The 16835-nt window shown below is 38.7% G+C and overlaps 1 protein-coding gene across 3 annotated transcripts in view; it reads right to left on the bottom strand.

Moving 5' to 3' along the window:
- ACAD9 (acyl-CoA dehydrogenase family member 9) overlaps window positions 1-16835 on the bottom strand; it is a 62500-nt gene that overhangs the window by 5704 nt on the left and 39961 nt on the right. For all 3 annotated transcript variants that reach the window (XM_077822053.1, XM_077822056.1, XM_077822054.1), the window contains 5 exons: window positions 15468-15538; window positions 14936-15055; window positions 13113-13241; window positions 2551-2630; window positions 737-863 (listed from right to left, as the gene is read on the bottom strand). In XM_077822053.1, coding sequence (XP_077678179.1) covers window positions 737-863; window positions 2551-2630; window positions 13113-13241; window positions 14936-15055; window positions 15468-15538 — 527 coding nt within the window. The remainder of the gene's footprint in view (window positions 1-736; window positions 864-2550; window positions 2631-13112; window positions 13242-14935; window positions 15056-15467; window positions 15539-16835) is intronic.

Raw genomic sequence — 16835 nt, 5'->3', positions numbered from 1 at the left:
GTACCTATCCTGGGGATAACTTCACATTGTTAAAGCTCCCCTGTGTGAGCAGAATAATATTAGTAAGTTCTCTGTGTCTGAGTGCCACTAACACCGAGCAAAATTATCTAGCACAATAAAACCACTGTTTTCCTATTATTTTTGCATCTTAATGATAGATGGGGAAAACTATATTTTACTTTTCTACAGGTACCAAGTCACATGTACTCCACTGCACTAGATTATCCATTTGTAAACCAATGCTTATTATCATGCATGTAACACAAAGCCCTGTCTAGGACCAAACTATTCAATAAAAAGAGAGGAATTAGAGAAAGGAAAAAAGAAAAAAGGGGTTCCACTAAGGCCAAGAAAATGAGCAATACTTTGAAAGAGAAGGGAGTCAGATGAGGAAGGAACTGGTAAGAGTTTCTACTGTGACAAACTTGTGCTACTCTCCACTAATTTCTTCCCTTCCTTTGAAAGGGTCATTGTCATTTTTCTATAAACTCCCAATTTTACACTATATACAAATAAAGCCCACACTTAAATTTCTGCAGGATCAGGGCCTAAGGCTGTGACAAAGAACTGAGAGACCCAAGTTAGCGTGGTGGTAGGCCAGAGTCCAGATATTCTATAAGGGCACTGCTTCCTGCACCTCCCCTTGAGTTAAGATGAAGGAAAACTGTCAAGTAGTTGACACTGGCTTTTCTAGTCCATCAATAGGTTTGTCTGATAATTAACATTCAGTACTTACCTCAAGGCTGGGATGTACTACTCCATCTGTGCCAACTAGGCCTAAATCCACTTTTCTGCCCATGCTGTCACGGAATTTGTTCACAAATATCTCCAATGCCACGCCGACATTTCCTTTCTTCATTTCCCTGAAACATTATAGGACAACGTACGCTCAAGACTGTACCTCTCCCCCTCCCCGCCCCCCCATCCCCACATCTCAGACACGGGAAATGTCCTCAGAATCAGCAACACAAGTGCAAAGAAGGAACAAATGTATAAATACATATATATCAGAGCTCACTGCATGCTGAACAAACTACAATCTGGCATGAACTTTGCCAGTCACCAAAGCCTTTAATGGGCTCATATTAACCCCACCTCTTGCAAACTAAACAAATTTCTGGTGCTCTCCCTTAATCGTAACACCCAAGCCCATCTTCATTACCTTTCTGAATGTGGACTTTCTCCCATGCCCTTGTCTTTGTATATTTGGTGCTGTTGTGGTTTATCCTTGAGTTATAGCCAAACACGCACTGTGTCATTTAGGGAAAACCCAGGAAACAGAAGACTCCTGAAGATGCTTGCAACCAAATATGGGGATGCTGGATAAAATTTTCAGAAGCACCCAAATGACTAAGGTCCCGTGAACGGGGTAAAAGTAGAAAGGAGTAATAGGAGCACACATGCTCTCTCTCTCAGAAGCAGCAGCTGTAGCAGGAATTTCTCTATCCTGCTCTGCTTCTTGCCTCCCCCATCTACCACCAAGAGAAAAGGTGGGGGGGGGGCGGGGAAGCAGAGCTTTGCCGACTGTAAGATCTTTGGAGCAGACGGTGGGCATGTGTACCCTGGGGGCTGTTTGGTTTTGGTTCCAATGTAGTTGCACTAACGTAAAAGCAGCATGCACCAGTGCAAGGCACGTTTTACCCTGGTGCAGGTCTCCATCCTGGGGTTTTGCACTGGAGCAGTTAGTGGTGTAGTCACGCTGGTGCAAAGCCCCCCACTGGAGCCAAGCCCGGCATCGTACCGTGCTTGGGAAGTGCCAAAGGTACTGTTGGCGCTACTGCAACACAGCTGACAAATGACAGCGAAATAAAGGTAACGGCAAGCCAGATGGTGGAGGACGCTTGCGGGCTGCAGGACGGAGGGAGGTCTCAAGCTACTGTAATAGCCATAGAAAGTACTGGAAGGTTAGCCAGAACTTTTGTGGTTTCCCTCCTTGTTAAGTCTTTAACTTACTGTGTAGCCTGGCTAGCAGTAGTACAAGAGTGTTCAAAATATACAGCATGTTGTGAAGCAGAATGCAGCTACCTTATCAAAGATGCCAGGACTAAGTTACAAAAGGCTAGTATATTCTTTAAATAGGCTAGAGCCTTTTCCCTATAAAATCTAGAAACCCAGGCTCTGTTATCACTGAGTTGAGGATCCTACAGCGGTCCTAGAACAAGGCTACCGAGCATGGCTTAGTATATAAGAATAGCCATTAATGAATTTCTGGACAAAAAAGTTACATTACTAGCTGGATGATTAAAAGGTACTACAAGACGGATTTACTCTAGTCCACCCATGTAGGCTAGTAAAACATGTAGAGATTTAAGTCACTGTTTTAAAGTTGTAAAATAAAATGGAGTTGTCTAAAATTCATAAACATACAGAAAAGATGTCTAAACAAGCATCAAGAGTTGAAATGACTTTTCAAAATTTTGTGAAGGTCTCAAAATACTCTAATTTTTGCTTGCAATCTCTCTGCTCTAACCTCCTGTTAAATGGACAATGTATTGACTATCAATTTTGGTTAACTTAAGTGAATGTTACTAGCAAGTAGTAAGAACATACTTAATTTTTCCAGTTAAGATTTTTCCTGCATACTGCATACCCGTCAAAGCAATATACATTCGCAGAATTTCATTTGTTCCCTGTAAGAGACATGATACAAATATAGTCAATACCAGGTGCCCATTACCTCCAGTATTTCATAAACCTAGTTATGCAATGCACATATTTTCTTAAATAATAGTTTTTAAATAAAGAGTTTTTAATGTTTAAAGGTAGGGTGTGATATGTTCTTTTTCCACATTACTTTTAAGAATTCAAATTCATTTTAGGATGAACTCCTCTTTGGTGGTCTATCCAAGACAAAGAACTCCCTCACTATTGCTGGCAGACAAAATACTGCAAAAGAATCAATAATGAATGAATTAAAACATGGGAATTAGAGTTATAATTTTGAACACAAGTTGTTTAGCTAACATACCTACTTATGCACATATCTTTTGCCTTTTTTAAGTTACACATTTCATGCAGTTCTAGTTTATAAGTAGCCACAAGCAATCCACAGTATTTACCTTACTGCCCCAGCTAGATTACATCGATAATTTTCAGCTTTCAGGATTATTTTAGTTGATCTTTTAAACAACATTAATGAATTTTGGAGCCTCTTTTTCTTTGAAGCTTTTAGCTATTTTTAGTTTGATGAGATTCAAAACCCAATTGTTCAACACATCCCAAGTGTCACTGGTGCTTAGTGACTGCTTTGGTCTGCCTCCTTGCTTAGAGAAGTAAACACTGCATACTTCACTTCTCTAAATAAAAGGAAAGGGCAACACCACCACTAAACATCAGGCATATTTGGTCTACAATATAAATGTCAGAGCACTCCAAAATCAACAGCACTTTGCACCCACAGATTTAGTTTTATTTGAATACTCTAGAAGTCCATTTTAATTTAATTCCACTTTCCTCTTCCACAGTTGCATTTTTAGAACCCAATTTCAAACTGAAATAAACATGAACTTATCCTGCACTAAATGTATCTGGATATTACATTCAAATTGGAAAATCATTTTTAGTTCTAGCCAGGCCTCAAAGCTTGTAGCTGCTAATGCTGATTTGGAGAGCTGTCTGTTATCGCTGCCACAACACATTAGGATTTTTTCCTTGAAAGAAGATGCAAGGGAATAATAATGCTGAAATAAACATAAGCATTCTGTCCTTGCATGGAGTAGAAACATACTTTCTTGTCTGATAGTGCTTGTTCTAGCCCCCACAATGAGATAGAATGTAAACTTTTTCCAATGTTTTTGTCAAAGAAAAACACAAGTATCTTTAAACTTGTCAAGCAGCTACTTTTATGCCAAGTAATCGCCGCTTCAAATTAGGAAAACATTAAACTTAGGAGGAAAGACTCAGAGAGTTAAAGCCTGAGTCTATAGCATTCTGAACATCTTTAGGAACAAAAAATTTTGGCAGCATAAAATAAGGCTATATACTGTTCATGATAAAGTCTCATCACACTTTACTCAACCCACACCATACATAATCTACTGTTGGCTAATAGGAAAATGGTATTGGGTAATTAATTCAAACTAGTGACATATTATCTTACACATACAGAAATTTACTTATATATAATTGTTGTTCTTTAAGCCCTATTTAGCTACAATACCCATTTTTCCACAAACTTTAAGACTGAATTTTTTTTTTTGTCCTTTTGAATTTTTGACAGAGGAAAGCCAACATGGTAGAGAGTTGTGTTTCGGCCAACTGGCAGAAAGACGTTCATTTTCTGATTAAAGGCCACTGGATCCCTGTTCCAGCTATCATAGTATTCTTATTCTGTGTATTTCTGGCAGCCATTTGCCAAGATTTTAAGATTGTGTATTAAGTGTCAGCAAAATCCCAGTAAACTGAAGCCTTCTCTCTGTGCATAGTACTCTGCCTCTGCAAAATCCCAAAGTTTGCCATTGAAACTGTTCTTCCTGTCTTTATGGACCTTTTAAAATATGAATGAAACCATGAGGACAGAGTCCATTTTATTAGGCTGAGCGCTGATTAAGTCAATAAGACTTTATGTAATACCTAGATAATGCTTATGCACTAAAAAAAGAAGGAAGTTATTGTTGCTAGAGTTCTTTGCCCACACTTATCTGGGAAAAGAGGTGAAGCATTTATTCCTGTTTAATCATTAAATTTTGCTTTAAAAAGATAGCCATATTTCCGATAAGTTGTGCACACATAAAACCTCCCTAAATGCCAGGAATTTAAATGGTTTTTGATGACAGCTTATATCTAAAGCAGACAAATTAGTGTTATATTAGTGCTTTTGGAAGCAGAAGGGGAGGGGAGCCGGGGAGCGAAAGAAAGAACTAGCTGCCGTGCTTTTACCTGGTATGCAAAATTTATGCCCAATAAGAAGCTTTAAATTACTTAACTGCAATCCCTTCAGAAGTGTGAAGGTAACAGAAATGGTGACAAACTACTGCAGTATTAGCAGGGTGCCAGTCTAACATAATGATATCTTCTTCTGCCAGCTGTTCATTTTAAAATAAACTGGCCGAAACAATTAAATATATAGACTGCGTACACGGGAAGTTAATTGATTTTGTTGTATACTTGGTGTTAAATACCATTCTTCAGAGCGAACAATTTACAGCATTTTAAAGAGGTGATTCAAATGAAATTTACTGTATTTCAGAGGCAAACTACAGCAGCTGGTATCAAAGAATGAGTTATTGAAAGCCTTCTAATGAAGGTGGAATGTTTTAAGATCCTACCGACTGCTTGACTGGAGAATCTGGATGGACTAAACTGTTAAGATTTGAATAAACTTTTTGAAATATATTTCTGTTTGGGGTCGCCTAGGCTGGCTAGCAAACCTTGTTAAAAATAGATTAGCAAAACCTGTTTAAACCAAATCTAAACACAATCCTTTAGCTTCACGTCTTAAGAATGACTATTTAAAATGGCAATGCCACAGGGCTGCCGAGTATCACACAGTTGTAGCTGCTGCTTTTACCACCAAGAACCCTTGTGGTGCCTATTTTGCGGGCAACTTGTTTGCTTTTTTAACGGCTGCTTCCGGCACTGGAGTCAAGTGAGAAAAGAACAGCTGGGAGGCGTAGGTGGCAGCAAGGGCAGATGGGCAGAACACGAGGGGACTCAATAGTGGACCAGGCTCCCCTACCCAGCTATCAGCCCAAATACCTCAACTATTGTCCAAGAGACTCTCCCCCAGACAGCCTCCACAGAGTCACCCGACACCTGAACCCCCGACCTACCCTATCATCCACCCTGGTAGTCTCAGAACCCTTCAGGCACCCTCTAGCACCCACCTACCCATGCCAAGTTCCTACCCCTGCCACTGCTTGGGAGTGAACTGACCACAAACTGAAGTTTGTTACATTCCAATTATTTGCAAATATGCTCATTTAATAACGTGCATAAAATATCATATAGCTGCATAGAATTTTGGTGGTCATGATGCCATCCCAAAAATACTAAAAAGAATAAGCTTCCCAAAGATGAGGCAGATGCAGATCTAGGACACAGATTTGTATCAAATCTTTCCAATGCAAAAGGACTCCATTATTAAAGTGAAAAGTTTCCAAATAAGATTAGTAAGGAAAAGCTAAGAAATATGAAATTTTGTTTTAATAAAAACATTGTATCGAAAAGTTTACCTTGGAGGAGAAAAGAATTTGCCTAGCTCAGAAATTTAAGATAATCAAGAAAGCTCCCCAGCCCAGGCATAAAAATGCATTTGTCAACTGCTATAATTAATGATACATACCCACTGAAAAAAAGTTACCAATCCCAGGCAAACAGAAGTTTGCAAGACTTGCCTATCTTCTTTCTCTAGCTGTTTTAATTTCTTGTTATGTTGTTGCCCTTGTTTTCTTTAAAGTTCTTAATTTTTGTTTAATTTGTTTTTTTTTTTTAGGACAAATTTTTGGTAATTCACCAACTTTAGCTTGCACCTGTGGCTCTCTCTAGTTGTTCTAATCTCTTATTATGTTGTTGTCCCTTAACAATATTCCAAATTGCTGCTGCACTATTTGCACCATCCTGTAAGTGTCCAGCTAAGCCTCTTTTCTTTCTAGAGGAGACCCATGCTCTTTGCTCTTCGAACTGGATAGCAGCTCCCTTGGAACAACTGGGATACATGGAAGTAATCTGAAAGCTGGATAGGGGTAGGGTGAATTTCAGTCTCAAATGTGGAATTAATTATGGTTATTCGATGTCCAACTACATCTCTTTCGGGGATAGCATTATACCACATCTGTTGTTTCACATACCTGTGTTTTCAAATACCTTTGAGAGGCATTAACATCAATAGCATAAGAAGGGGTATATTGTAAGATGGTACAGGTTAAATTGTTAGTTACTTGGATCATTTCAGTACAGGTAAAATTTCCAGTGGCAGAACATACTCTCTGAAAAGAGAAAAGGAGTACTAGTCACACCTTAGAGACTAACCAATTTATTTGAGCATAAGCTTTCGTGAGCTACAGCTCACTTCATCGGATGCATTCAGTGGAAATTTCCAGTGCATTTCCACTGAATGCATCCGATGAAGTGAGCTGTAGCTCACGAAAGCTTATGCTCAAATAAATTGGTCAGTCTCTAAGGTGCCACTAGTACTCCTTTTCTTTTTGAGAATACAGACTAACACGGCTGCTACTCTGAATACTCTCTGAGTATGAGTCCGGTTATTTATAATTGGGTAACTAAATAACAACAAGGGCTCCTTTCTCCCAATACACTACAAACCCCTGGAATGGCCATCCTATCAACCCCTTCATAAAACCCATCTATTTCCAATTCAAATTCCCTAGAGTCATTTGTGGTAATGTCATATACTTCTATTTCTACTGATTTATTTGTTTTTTATTTAATTGTTTGCTTATATGACGTTCTGAATTTTAAAAAATAAATTTTTTAAACAATACTTAAATAAATTACTAACATGTAAAGGCCTTGGCCATTGGGTTTTATTAGACTAGATAGTACTGTTTATGTTTGGATATATTACAGGGGTGGCAATGGTAATGGAGGTAATGGCAGAGGCAGTGGTTGTGGCAATAAGGAGTTTTTGATATTTTTTATTTGAAATTTGCTTCCAACCTAAAAGTGGAGTTTGTTTTCTTCCACACTATCTTTATGAGGTACTTATATGGCTCCTATTAGTGTAGGATATTGAGTGCCTTCAACTTTTGATGTATTCATCCTCAACACCCTGAGAGATAGGGTTTAAATCAACGTGCTCCTGTGTGGTTTGTTTAAACTTGTGGGACTCATCTACTTCAGTGGAGAATGGCAGCACTCCGTAACTATTACCTTAGGATTTCAACAGGTATTTGCAAACAAACAAAGAGCCCATAGGCCCAGTCCTGCCATATCAGTCTGATCCTCTGACACGGAGCACAAAATAAAGTAGGTAAAATATTCTTTCAATTGTCATTCATAAACCAGCCAGAGTGACTCTTATACAGCCACCTTTATGGGAAACTCAGGCTCTACTCCTGAACCTTTACCTTCTGTCAGGGAGTAATACAGAGGCAATATGGCTCCTGTCCAAGAAAGTAATGACAGGTGTCACCGTAAAGTCTGGCCAATTAAGGAACAGAAGGACGAGCTTAAAAAGGAATGCAGCCAGAAGGGTATAAATTAAGAGGAATATACATTTGAGAATGTGGTCCCTTTATGCTTAATTGGAATGCACAAGACCCCTGACAAAAGAAATGAGAATCATTTGTACCTATTTTAATTTATCCTCTAATCTACTCCTCTCTACTCTGCTAGATTACTGGGACAACATAAAATGTATTTGCTACATAGGTACTTTGTTCTTTTATTAAACAAAGGAAACCCTTTCCCACAATATTTTTATAGTCTGTTTTAATATTTTTGGCTGACAATCAAAATGGGGGGAGGGAGAGGAGTAAGTTCCTCTTGCTCAATTCATACAGAAGACGACCATTTTATACCATTGGTTTCGGCTTGCTTTTCTGTATCTTAATTTTGAAATTCTGACCATTTTATTTGTTGACTTGTGGAAAAAACCAATGGGCTTTCTTCTGCTAGTCCACAAATATGTAACAGCACAAGAAAAAGAGGAAGCTGTACATTAATTAGAACAACAGAAATGTTGTCAGTCAGTAGGACTATCACATATTACATTGCTTTAATAAGGAAACCTTGAAAAATTATTGTAACTAACCCCAGATGCCTACTTGGCAAGTAGAAGCAGAACAAGGAGTGAACCTGATATTGAAGAGTTTGGTGCCAAACAGTCCATTATGTGATTGTTCTAACAGATGTAGACAAAATCCAGAAATAAGGAGGATTGATGGAGATGGGGAAATGTACTAGACACACCAGGCTGGTGCCAAATGTGTGATGAATTAATGACGGGCCTGATCCTGGTTGCTACAAATCCAGAGGAAAGGGGATTCATTAAGTAAGAATGACTAGTAAATTTCTGTAAGACATTTTAGAACACCGCTAGGCCAATTTCTTTTGGTAGGATGGGAAGGAGGGACCAGGCCTTTCCTTCTCTTCAGACTTCTGTTGTCAGCTGGTAAAATACTGTGCATCCCTGCTGCTGGAGAGAGAAACAACTGACCCCGATGACTCACTAAGGCCCTTATGAACAGGGATGACATCACCAATAAGGTTTCAGAGTAACAGCCGTGTTAGTCTGTATTCGCAAAAAGAAAAGGAGTACTTGTGGCACCTTAGCGACTAACCAATTTATTTGAGCATGAGCTTTCGTGAGCTACAGCTCACTTCATCGGATGCATACCGTGGAAACTGCAGCAGTCTGTATGCATCCGATGAAGTGAGCTGTAGCTCACGAAAGCTCATGCTCAAATAAATTGGTTAGTCTCTAAGGTGCCACAAGTACTTCTTTTCTTATCACCAATAAGGTCAGTGTATTGTCTCCATCTGGTAGCAAGGGAGGAACTTACCCAAGTGTCAAGATTAGAAGAGAAGACTGGATAGAAAGCAAGCATTTTTAAAAAAGATGTAATTGCAATGTTTTTGATGAAAGTTGACTTGACTCAGACTTCCTATAAATCTGGTAGGAAAGTCTTCCCGTATTTGGGATAACCAGAAAAAAAAAAATCCTTCTATCTGCCAAATCCTTCCTTTACTTTGAAGGACCAACTTTCAGTTGCTCCGAATTTTTGTTTCACTAACTGATCAGTTGTGGAGCTCACTGATTTAGTTAACGCAGCGAAATAAAAATTGGATATAGGTGTGGTAAAGCTAGGTGAATGCCAGTGGCCTGACAATTATAGGACATTTTCATTTGTGGCACAGAACTTTTGATGTCCTGTTAAAATTAAAGTGAGAATTGCCCTCTATTTGTAATAGTTCTTCTGGAAAAAATCTATACTGAAAACCGGAGTCAAACAAACTAGAGGAATGATTACTGATGACCCAAGGGAGAATGTATTTTGCAATCAACAAGATTTATTTTTAAAAAAATCATACTCTAAAACTGTCATAGGCTTGGTGGTCTCAGACAAATTTTACTCAAATTTCTTTTTTGTTTTGTTTTGTTTTTGTTTTTTTACTTGTAAGAAGCCTGTGAGGAAGAATCTTTACAAGATAAACTAAGTTTACTTATGCTTATGCTCCAAAAAAGTAAGCTACATCACAAAGTATCTTTGAACAAACTTCTGTTTGAGTCAAACAATTCCATTAGAGAATGCAATTCCAAATGTAGAAACTAACATTCATGCATTCTGAAACACCTGAACATTTTGTCTAGAGTTCTTACCACCAAACCTGACCCATGTGTTAGCACTGATTCATCACATAACAAAGAATAAGAATGGAGGGAAGTTAGTGGAAAATTCTCTTGTTACTAATAAGACTTCACCCCAATTAACCTCCTATTTAAGCAACTAACATGCAGTGAAGCATATTTACTTGGTGTAAGCTGGTTACAAGTTTTAGCTAAAAAGCATAAAGTAAACAATGGATTTTTAAAATTTTGAGTCAGAATCCTTTGGCTATAAAAATGCTGAGCTGGGACTGTGTTTTTTTCCTTTCACTATGTTTTCTCCTGATACCAGAGTTAGTAATAGCTACTATCTTTTTGGTCAAAATGGTCAGTTTCTAAATGTTTAAAGAGGAGGCAATTATGCCAATCAATCTCTTCCCAAAAAAAGACATACCACTGACTCTTTAGGGGCAGACAGATGCCAGTTCCACTGGGTATTCAAACTGTGTGCCCAAAAAGGAGCAATCTATTCTCTAAACCCTGCATGTCCTACGGTCTTTACAGAAGGAACACTCTTCTCCATGGCACATCAGATAATTCCAACTGATACAACAGAAAATTTGAAACTCCAAATGAAGATCATTAACACGATTCGTTGTCCATTCTGAAAGAATGCTATATAGAATTTGTTTCATTTAGTTTCAAATTTATGCCAAGAATACTTGGAAGGTAAAGTTGTTCTGATTTACAGTAGCAAAGAAGAAGTGGGACCGCTAAACACAGAGGATGGAATGGAGGTCAAGGATAATCTAGGCATGGCCCAATATCTTAACAAATACTTTGCCTCAGTTTTTAATAAGGCTAAAGAGGATCTTAGGGATAATGGTAGCATGACAAATGGGAATGAGGATATGGAGGTAGATATTACCATATCTGAGGTAGAAGCAAAACTCGAACAGCTTAATGGGACTAAATCGGGGGGCCCAGATAATCTTCATCCAAGAATATTAAAGGAATTGGCATATGAAATTGCAAGCCCATTAGCAAGAATTTTTAATGAATCTGTAAACTCAGGGGTTGTACCGTATGATTGGAGAATTGCTAACATAGTTCCTATTTTTAAGAAAGGAAAAAAGGTGATCCGGGTAACTACAGGCCTGTTAATTTGACATCTGTAGTATGCAAGGTCTTGGAAAAACTTTTGAAGGAGAAAGTAGTTAAGGACATTGAAGTCAATGGTAAATGGGACAAAATACAACATGGTTTTACAAAAGGAAGATCGTGCCAAACCTACCTGATCTCCTTCTTTAAGAAAGTAACAGATTTTTTAGACAAAGGAAACGCAGTGGATCTAATTTACCGAGACTTCAGTAAGGCGTTTGATACCATGCCACATGGGAAATTATTAGTTAAATTGGAAAAGATGGGGATTAATATGAAAATTGAAAGGTGGATAAGGAATTGGTTAACAAGGAGACTACAGCGGGTCCCAGTGAAAGGTGAACTGTCAGGCTGGAGGGAGGTTACCAGTGGAGTTCCTCAGGGATCAGTTTTGGGACCAATCTTATTTAACCTTTTTATTACTGACCTCGGCACAAAAAGTGGGAGTGCGCTAATAAAGTCTGCGGATGATACAAAGCTGGGAGGTATTGCCAATTTAGAGAAGGACTGGGAAATCATACAGGAAGATTTGGATGACCTTGTAAACTGGAGTAATAGTAATAGGATGAAATTTAATAGCGAGAAGCATAAGGTTATGTATTTAGGGATTAACAACAAGAATTTTAGTTATAAGCTGGGGACGCATCAATTAGAAGTAACGGAGGAGGAGAAGGACCTTGGAGTATTGGTTGATCATAGGATGACTATGAGCCGCCAATGTGATATGGCCGTGAAAAAAGCTAATGTGGTCTTGGGATGCATCAGGCGAGGTATTTCCAGTAGAGATAAGGAGGTTTTAGTACCATTATACAAGGCACTGGTGAGACCTCACCTGGAATACTGTGTGCAGTTCTGGTCTCCTATGTTTAGGAAGGATGAATTCAAACTGCAGCAGGTACAGAGAAGGGCTACTAGGATGATCCGAGGAATGGAAAACCTGTCTTATGAAAGGAGACTCAAGGAGTTTGGTTTGTTTAGCCGAACTAAAAGAAGGTTGAGGGGAGATATGATTGCTCTCTATAAATATATCAGAGGGATAATTACTGGAGAGGGCGAGGAATTATTTAAGCTCAGTACCAATGTGGACACAAGAACAAATGGATATAAACTGGTCATTGGGAAGTTTAGACTTGAAATTAGATGAAGGTTTCTAACCATCAGAGGAGTGAAGTTTTGGAATAGCCTTCCAAGGGAAGCAGTGGGGGCAAAAGACCTATTTGGCTTTAAGATTAAACTTGATAAGTTTATGGAGGAGATGGTTTGATGGGATAACATGATTTTGGTAATTAATTGATCTTTAAATATTCATGGTAAATAGGCCCACTGGCCTGTGATGGGATGTTAGATGGGGTGGGATCTGAGTTACTACAGAAAATTCTTTCCTGGGTATCTAGCTGGTGAATCTTGCTCATATACTCAGGGTTTAGCTGATTGCCATATTTGTGGTCGGGAAGGAATTTTCCTCCAGGGCAGACTGGAAGAGGCCCTGGAGGTTTTTTGCCTTCCTCTGTAGCATGGAGCACAGGTCACTTGCTGGAGGATTCTCTGCTCTTTGAAGTCTTTAAACCACGATTTAAGGACTTCAATAGCTCAGACATAGGTTAGAGGTTTGTTACAGGAGTGAGTGGGTGAGATTCTGTGGCCTGCGTTGTGCAGGAGGTCAGACTAGATGATCATAATGGTCCCTTCTGACCTTAGTATCTATGAATCTATTCATACTTGCCTCAAAAATCAAAAGGATCCTGCCGTCCCGAAGATAACGTTCATAGGGGTAATCTTTCATATAGCCAAGGCCTCCAAGAACTTGTAAAGCTTCACTTACACAAATCCAAGCACCTTCAGAACTAAATACCTGCCAAAAGCACAGTAAAGTTGGCATCTACTGTCGCAGTAATTAAAGTTAAACAGAAACTAGATTGCTTTATTCTTATATCCTAAGTCAAAAAGAGGGATAAGACTAAGAATGAATTGGGATTAACTGTTTATATAAACAACTTGCAAAATATGTATCTTGCAGTGGCTTTCATCCGAGACAATTTAAAGTTTTCTGTGATTGCACTGGTTACAGTACATGGGAAGTGCACTGGTCCATAAAAATTAATGTTCAAACTGAACAGCCACTCCAAACTCCATATCACAAAAACAACATGGTAATTCTCTATTAGGATAGATGAACACAAGACAGCAGAATTACTTTCAGCCTGCTTTAGAGATTAATCCATGCTAGAGGACTGATGCCACCTTAAGAAAATAGCTACTTGTATTCAGACTACAGAAAGACAAACAACATACTTAACATTTCTATAGTACCTTCCATCCAAAATCTCACAGTATTCTACTGCCCAAAAATCTCAAACTTAGTCTCTTTCATCCTTTTAAAAAGAGGACTGACTTTGTGCCATGCTGGCTCCTCCTTTCCCCTAGGTCACATGGAAACTCCACTGTGAGCTCCCTGGGGATTCAGATCCATGAACTGGGAGAGAATGGAGCAGACCACTCAACAGTTTAAATCTCCCCAAATTCACATGTCCAGGAAGCAAGTTACTTTGGACTGAGCACGTAGTAACATAGGTTCACCTTCTAGGTAGTGGAAAGCCTTCAGTTCTCAAGAAAGCTTTGCCAGTTAGCAACATTCTGAAAACTAATTTAGGAAATGCTGGAGAGATATCAACAGTAAAGCCCTGAATTGTATCCGTTTACATATTGCCAGCCAGTACAGAGGGCAGGTCTGACTCCCTCCCTCACCCCTATCCTAAGGGAGCAAGGGAGCAGCTGCATTCTGCAAGTTTCCCAGCTTCTGAGTCAATTTCAAGGAAAGCCAGGACAGTGGGTCCTTACTAGTTACATTTTAACTGGGTGGGGTGGTCCATGCCTGGAGAAACACCTGGATACTGTTGTCTTTGACGACTGTCACAATACAGGCCTCTCACAATTGGAGAGGAATCCAGTGTCATCCCCAAATTCCACACCTGCTGACTTTCTGTTTGCACCCCTACTCCCTAAATACAGGGCATATGTAAGCAGGATCCTCAGAACAATTCCCCTTGCCCACCGGCAACACTTCAATCTTGTGTCAGTCTGTCCGACAGTGAAAAAACAGCTCTATGCTGCTCTGTGTAAAGTCAAATTTGAGAAGAGCTGAGGAAATTGGAATATTCAGTATCTTTTTGCAAGACCCATTTGGATGAGAACTGAATTTCAGAAGCTCTCTCTCTTCACTATGTGCATAGCCAAGATTTGTATGTGGCAATGTCAAAATGCAGCTGCTTCTGGAAATTCTGGGGGGATTAAAGTACTTAGGCTACCTGTACGAGAGTGTTTCATAGGAAGACAAGAGCCTAGATCAGGCCCTGAAGGGCCACCAAAGTGAGGGTGAGAGCGAAAACAAACCATGCTCTTTACAAGTTCTTGTATCACACCCACCACTGTGGTGTCTGAATGTCTCGGATAAGAGGCTACAAATTCAAACTGTATCAGAAATAGAAGTTTTAATTTAAATGTTATTCTAATGTTTTATGCCTGGTCTTTTTCAATAAAATGGATTACCTTAACCATAGCTGCCTCAACTGAACAATCGGGCACTCCTGGCCTGTCCATCATTCCTGCAGTGAGGTAAGCCATGCTCTCCATTACATATGCTTTCACAGCCATAAGGGTAAACTTCTCCTGCCAAATAGCAAACAAACATTTACCATCCATACATTTAGATGTAGAGTTGTTATAGTCAGATCAGCAGTCATAATAAAATTTAGTGCATAACTAAGAAGCTTTTATACGTATTACAACATTAAATATTAAATGCTATTTAGAATACCTAATAGCAATTGTATTTGTACGAAAAAACTTGAAAAAGTTTTAAGTTTGATACATTAATACTTCTATATATTCAAAACATCAGAACACAAGTTTCTAGACTAAATTTATGCAGATTGAATACCATGCATCTAGCAATCCAGCAACATTTTTTTAAACCAGTAGCTGCAACAAAATCCTTCTCCCACCCCTTATTCAATAAACAAATCATGAAAACCACAGGCTGAGAGAATCTTCTAACATAGGCTTTCAGTTTCTTGATTACCTGTATTAATCCAAAATCACTCAGTTTCTTATTGAACTGTTTTCTTGTACAAGCATACTCTGCTGTCATTTCTTAAAAAAAAATAATAGAGAGAACACATCAATGAGTGGAATCTTTATTAAAAGGTATTTAAAATAACTCATTGAAACAACTCAATTGTTCCCTGAATATGTAATCTCAGCTGTATGGTATATCTTACATAATTAAATCTATTCCTTTAGACATCTATTTCCACCAGTAAATATGTTGTGTTGATGTAAATCTGATGACAAGATTCAAACTTAGACTGCATTGATGCAAAACAATTGCCTGAAAGATTCCTCTAACACATAACAACATGCTATCAGCAGAGGCGAAGTTGTGAGAACATAATCTGTACTCTGTTCTGCTATAAACTACAATGGACTGAGGATGCATGAAAGTATTAAAAACATGCAATTTTTTATTTTAACTTTTTAGAAGCAAAGAGTGGTAGCAGCAATGCGATTAAAATGCAGCTCCTTGGGATACAGAAAAAAGCCTTATTACAGGAGAGAAATCCTATCAACAGTTCTTTCATACACCCCTAGTTGGGGATTACATCAAAATGACCCTTTTTCATACAAAGTGTTACACCACACAACCGCTTTGTGGTATTTTTGCTATTCTGGAATCATTTACTGTTTATGAAATAGCTTCTGAGCAGGCAGTGATGTTAATTAATTAGTTAGTTACTCTTACTTGAATTTACCAGCTGAATGATTCTTTAAATTCAAAAAAAGTGATTTATGTCACAAAGGATTTGGTGTGTAAGTATACAATGAACACCTTTATCCAGGTTCCTACAAATGCAAGCCTTCAGATCTCTGAGACTATGCATAGACTTCTGTACGATAAAACTTAAGTTTCTATCTAACTAGGTAGGTTCTATGCCATGCGATATCTAATCACCTTCCAGTAGTTCTTTAAGCAATGTGACTAATATCAGTTCACTAGATTACAATAACTAGAGCTGGTCAAAAATTCTTCAAGGAAACAGCTTTCTGTCAGAAGAAGCTGATTTGACAGAATAGAAATGTTCTGCAGGAACATGTTGATTCTACCAAAACTTTCCATGGAAATGAGGCAGGCAGGCCGGCCAGCTTGCCTACCTGGTTTCCTGCCTGCCCGGCTCCCCTGCAGCCCACCACCAGCCAGGATGCTGCAGAGGCAGATATCCCGAGTAGCATATTTTGTTTAGAAAATTAGTGTTTTAGCATTTTATGGACAAGTAACCTTTAGTGTTAGCCAGAGTCTAAATTTTCAGTTCTAGAGTCCATATCTGAAATGAGTGCTGTTATTACAGTGTCTTTGGAAGACATGACATCTGTCTTTTCACAGGGTATTAAG

Source organism: Eretmochelys imbricata, chromosome 7 (genome assembly GCF_965152235.1).
Source record: "Eretmochelys imbricata isolate rEreImb1 chromosome 7, rEreImb1.hap1, whole genome shotgun sequence".
In the NCBI taxonomy this organism is placed as follows: Eukaryota; Metazoa; Chordata; order Testudines; family Cheloniidae; genus Eretmochelys; species Eretmochelys imbricata.
The sequence above is the reverse complement of the archived record's forward strand: the minus strand, read 5'-3'. Positions and strand labels throughout refer to the sequence as shown.